The 6,000-nt window shown below is 41.6% G+C and overlaps 1 protein-coding gene across 4 annotated transcripts in view; it reads right to left on the bottom strand.

Annotated features, from left to right (window-relative positions):
- phf14 (PHD finger protein 14) overlaps nucleotides 1-6,000 on the bottom strand; it is a 70,104-nt gene that overhangs the window by 19,940 nt on the left and 44,164 nt on the right. For all 4 annotated transcript variants that reach the window (XM_017041273.2, XM_025065090.1, XM_017041274.2 and 1 more), the window contains exon 18: nucleotides 2,896-3,013. In XM_017041273.2, coding sequence (XP_016896762.2) covers nucleotides 2,896-3,013 — 118 coding nt within the window. The remainder of the gene's footprint in view (nucleotides 1-2,895; nucleotides 3,014-6,000) is intronic.

The following is a 6,000-nucleotide window of genomic DNA, read 5'->3' as shown; positions in this document are numbered from 1 at the left end:
GCCGCTGTAATGCTTGAATGATAACAAGCCTCCAGTCACTAGGTGGCAGCAACTCATACAGTGGTTTGTACAGATAAAAATATACATGTTATCAAGTTCCTGATAGTATTTCAATTCGTGCGGGTGTATGTCGGTGGCGGGGGGTTGAAAACATTCCTGTCCCAGGGGGATTTGGGAGGGGGGGGAGGCATGACAAAAAAAGTAATTGAGAACCACTGAAATAACCCATGTTACTTAGCTATAACAGTTAACATATAACCTTTTTGGATTTGATATTCGACATATTCTCTATGTCTTAAAAGCTGGCCAAGAAAATGTGTTTTTTGTATGAATTGTTTTCAGCACAACTGACAAAGGCTGTGGTCATCAACATTTCAAACTGTTCACACATGCTAGTGTGCGTTAGCTGTCATCCGCCCTCCTCTTAGATAAGTGCTTCGGCCGCAGGGAGCTCTGGCAAATGACTTCCTGTACTTTCCTTTTCCTACACCCTGCGAGGGAGTGTAAAAAGATGGGCTCAACACCCACTATCTCTGCCGGCAGCTGAAACTCAGTCGCAACAATCAGGTAATATTCTGCACTTAATGTTGGCATTTAAGAAACATGCTCCCCCCACAGGCGCGAATGGTGCATGGCTTGGCATTTGAAAGTAGATAATAAAACATTCCTTAAATACAGCTCTCATCACAGAGTGCTTTTTAGATGACCTTAGAGGAGTTAATTATCTCCTCACACTTGCTATTACCGAGACTCTCTGAGCACCTTGTCTGGAAAGGTCTGTTCACTGTGCTTTTTTAAAAATGTCATCATCTTAACTGTCTCTCAAAATGTAGACTTTGCGATATTACAAGTGTCAGTTTCTGTCCTCTGTTTGTTGATCAAAGTGTCTCATTTCTGTCCTTGGACAAACTCAATGATGATAAATTAAATATATTTGTAATACCAAATCGGGGATGCCAAACATAAGGCCTGTGGGCCAAAACTGGCACGCCAGGGGCTTCTGGCCCGCTTGATGAATTTTAGTAAAAAAATCAATTTACCTTTTGACATCTAATCAGGCTGTATGTGTCCCCTGAACCAAAATGAGTTTGACACCCCCGTTAACAAATAATAAGAAAGAAGATAAGATATATGGAGTGAGACATTTTGCACAGATTATGCATTAACAATGAGAGAGTAAAACACAAACTGGTTTGAAGGATCACTTCTGACTCGTTCCTTTATCTTAGGTCACTACAGAGGAGTCTTTACACCAAATGCCCTTCTTGACAAAACCAAATCTGAAATTTAGGACTGGGTGATTTAGATCCCGTAGCCTTCTGGTGGCAGGTGGTGATCCTATCACTGCCCCAATGTAGCCCCCTAAGACATAAACCGTCTTAATGGGGTTAAAGTTACTGAGAAAGCGCGATCCCTGCTTGCCAATATAGTAACGGCGAAATCGTGTTCCCCCAGTCGGCAGTGAAATGTCGCCCAGCTCTGGGGCAAAACCTGAAGCTCTGAGGTTTTACTGTTTGATGTAAACAAGTGGGAAGGAGTAGGAAAAAGTAGGAGGAGGCGGAGGACGTCCATGGCACCAACTTCACAGAGACAAGTTGCCCCAGAGAGAAGAGATATGGAAATCAACGAAATGGCAGAAGGCAGGAGATAAGGCATAAAGCTGAAGGGGAGAGACTCTTAACACTCACTGTTTATCGTTTCCTTGGGAGAGAGGTTAAATATACTGTACATAATGAAGTCGCTACAGAGTGAGACAGAGTGTGAAACAGATGTGGGACATAAACACTCAAAACAAATCTTTGTACTTTTATATAATAAACGGCTGCATTGATCGATTGATCTGCTGAAAGCTTCATTTTGTACTTAGCGGTGCCAACATACTTCGACTGCTAAAACCTCCTGTAAATGCTGTTATGACGGCTTTAGGAACCTGTAATGGCTTTATGTTATTTTTAATATTTAAACTTAAAAACAAACAAAAATAAACTACCGTAATTTCCGGGTTTACAAGTCGCTAATTTATGGATTTTAACGGGCTAACGAAGTTCATCCCGCTAGCGCTCAATGACTTTTTTTGGTAGGCTATTGTGTGTTATGCTAGTAGCACATGTCTGTCTGTGAATGGGAGAACGGTAGCGTCAATAAAGACCCCAACTTCCCTGTTTCTGTTTACCTCTGTTGCGGACAAGCACAAAGTGAAGGGAGTTAGCCCCCGGAGCTAATGTTAGCTTCGGCCCTGGAGCAGATCACTAAGTTTCCCCTGTGTATTCCAAGTACAGTCGGGGCGCCGAAGCAGGAAAAATCTTTGTAATGTCTCACTACTTTTTTTTTAGTACAAGTTGTCTTAAAAACCAAACTTTTTGTGGAGGCGTAAAAGTATGTGGAACTTCTAGGAATCTTACCCACGACTCTCTGCTTGAAAGGCAGGCATGCTAACTACGACACTATGGAAGCACAATATAAACATTTCTAAATGTTGTGGTTGATTTCAGAAACCTGTTTTCTATGCATAATTTTTTAAAATATAAAAACAAAATCAATAATGTATCGGAGCATTTTTTTAAAACATTTTCACACATGCTAGAGATGAAAAAGTTGCCAACTTATTCATTTATCTAAATCGGTAGCCTTAAACTCAAGGGCCCAAAATGTAGTAGTGTTACACATGAAAATTGTCTTACAATCAAAATGTACTTTATGCTTACAGTACATTTGATTAGAATTGGGATTAGCTCTGGTGGGCCAGATTCAGCCCGCAGGCCTTGAGTTTGACTCATGCCTTTTAAATTCTTGGCTACAACATTAGCCATCCACAGTACAAATCCAAAGACCGATACGAGAGCTGATGAGACAAAAGCTAGATGTGTTTTTGTTGTGTTGTATTCACACACTCACCATGCAGGAGGACGTATCGCATTCCTGGCAGATCCAGCCGTATCCCGTCTGCTTCGGAGACTTCTTCAGCGGGGGATCCAGGCAAACAAAATGATAGCAGAGCCGACACTCGTCACACCTAAAGCACAGACAGAAGGCCATAAATACAGCCATTGAGTACATTTGGTAAAAAGGCCAGCGTAAAGTGACGATTGATGATGACAAGGCCGTCCCGTCGTCACTTGTTCAGACCTTGTTAACGGACCACAGAGTCTCTCTCATCGCTCCGCTCCCTTTGAACTTGGACACATGCTGAATGTACACAGCTGTTCATGTCCATGACCAGATAACTACAGGCCTTGTTAAGTTCTGTCAGGCGTAAATGCGCGGGATATTTTGCTTGATATGACTTATATGAGAGCCGTCCGTCACGGAGTCATTAAACAGCTAGCTTCAGCTCTTCTGTTTCCATTCAATTTAAACACTTTTTGTTTGTCAAACGTTATGAGAAACACATTCTAATGTGGAAAAAAATGACTCGGTTTGTTTTTTGTTTTTTTGTTTTTACAAAGGAACTAGCCTACTGTAGTTTAAATGGCTAAAAGTTGCATTTTTTTTTCATCCTGTGGCTGGGTTTATCATTTATACTCAGGTGCGACTTATATATTAAAAAAATATTATTATTATTTTCACACTAGAGGGCGCTCTAGGCTTGTGGACCAGTATCTGCTACTCCTGTTACATGCTTGTTATTTTCACACTGACAGCCACTAGAGGGCACTGGTGCGACTTATACTCCGGAGCGACTTATATATGTTTTTTCTTCTTCATTATGCATTTTTTGGCTGGTGCATCTTATACTCCGGAAATACATTAAATACGTCATGCCATTAGACCATATGTGTCGAACTCAAGACCCCCCCGGGGGCCGGCCGAGTCATTTTGTGTGGTCCACAGGAGCTTAAAAAGTGTTCAACTTCCTTATAATAAAATCCATGCTGCTGAGTTTTTTTAACTCGATAAATTAGATTATTACACATAGCAATACAACATTTGTAACTTGAATAAATAATCAACGGCAGAAAGAATGTATTAAGACATGTAATCCTGTTCATCCTGGTCACTCGCAGTGAAAATCTCAGCATCTTCATCTCAGCCTTTTGGCTGTTGGACCACTGTCTCCAAACCCTACATCACAGCTGGTTGCTCAGCAGTAATAACTTTCCCAAGTTAGTGATTTTAGACTCGACCTTCTAAGATAACTGAGTCAAGATATATTGACTGTCTGTTCAAGGAGGATAAAAGCTGAGCTATGATAAACCCGCAGTTCAACAGAATGCTGGGGAACAACATGGATTGTTTTGTTGTTGACTGATAGTTCATTTGGGAGTAAGCAGAAGACAGACTTCGCTCCTGCTGTGTAAACATCGGGGCGTAGCGGCCAGGAGCACTAAAAACAGTTAATGCACTTGCATACTAAGCAGTTTCACTTTCATTTTGGGCTCCCAAACAAATATTTCTGACTGCTCCAAAAAAAAAACAAAAAACATCACATCCCACTTCCCACCACCAAATGAAGCCACATGAAGCCCATTTGCTATTCTCTGGAGCTTACTTATTCACCCAGATTTTTTTAAGCAAGTTTTGCTTGGGCTGGAGGCAAATAGGGCCCTTGCGAATTTAGTACAGGGCAAAAGGCAAAGTTGCTGACTGCAGCGTTCAGTACTGCGGCCTGGCAGCCAGAAGCAGCTGCAATCAAGTAGCATTGTGCAACACATTCATCAATGGACTAGATCGGGAAGGATCAGCTTTCCCTAGACATGCCTGAAAAATTGGACTCTGTCATTTCTCTCGACACGCGGCTCAATATCGTGGAAAGGCAATGGGGTCCTTGCCTGACCAGGAGATACCCGTTTTCAGATGTCTTTTTCTTCTGCATTATGATCTCTTTGTGCTTTCTCCTCTAACCCCTCTCTCTCTGTCTCTCTCTCTCTCTCCTCCACAGAAGAGCTGATGCTGGGCTGCACATGCCTCTCCCCTGGAATCATCAGCGCTGTGTGAGAGAAAATCGATGCGTCTACTGTGGACAAAAAAGGACACTATCTTGCCTCATGTCCAGCAAAGGCTCCAGCGCATCTGTACAGAACAGGGCACTGATAGGCCAAACATCTGGTAATATCACTGGCTCCTCATCTCAGACTCTCTATCTGTGCAACAGGGTGCTCTCAAGATCGTGGGCTGAAGGACTACAACTAGAGGGTCAGCTTCTTAAAAATAAGGCACTGTAGTGAAAAATACATTCACTCAAAACTAATTTGGACTCGAGGCGAATCATTCCTCGAAGATTCAGTTGAATGTGCACCGGGTCTTCAAAAGAGCCTTAGCCAAATCAGGATTTGGTAAAAGCAGAAAAATGTGCATAATGTATTCCCCCCCCGCCCCCTACAGTCACCGAAGGAGAGATTCAGAAAGACACCAGCATCAGTAGTATCACTAGCGTCCCTATAAGCTGCAAATAAATTCAGGTTCAGGTGCAATCTCTGAAGAACGAACGACAACATACTTGAAATACATCAGTTAGTTAGTTATTTACCAAGCTGACACATTTCAATCTTTTACCTAAAATCACACCACCTCTCTAGTTCTATAATTAATCATAGCAACGAAGTAGCTTTATTGAAAGTTGGCTGGTTGTACAGTTCAGGTTAAATATGTTGATCTGACTAAATTCCGGAGTTTGGTGCTCTGCTTCCAGATAGGGATATAATAAAAACTAAAAACTAATTGATTTAAAAAAGCTCTTTGGTCATTGATGTAGAAGTAGAGAGTATCTCAGACTAGACCAAAAACACTTCTTAGAAGATGAGCTGTTTGAAGTCTCTAAAGGTGGATGATAACACAGAGGGAAAAGTTAGAAGGGGCAATCACCAAAGTGTCACTGACATGAGGCCCACGATTCCGTATTTTGGAGTCCGACAAAGCGTTTTTTCTTTCTTGTACATATTCCATATGTTTGCAATACTCCTATTGTAGTATATTTTTTACAGATACAATAACTTACAGTAATTGCTCGTGACCCTACTTTTGACTCAATACTGGCGCTAAAGTATTAGAGACCAAAATCAG

Source organism: Cynoglossus semilaevis, chromosome 18, assembly GCF_000523025.1.
Source record: "Cynoglossus semilaevis isolate Cse_v1.0 chromosome 18, Cse_v1.0, whole genome shotgun sequence".
NCBI classification, from domain to species: domain Eukaryota; kingdom Metazoa; phylum Chordata; class Actinopteri; order Pleuronectiformes; family Cynoglossidae; genus Cynoglossus; species Cynoglossus semilaevis.
The sequence above is the reverse complement of the archived record's forward strand: the minus strand, read 5'-3'. Positions and strand labels throughout refer to the sequence as shown.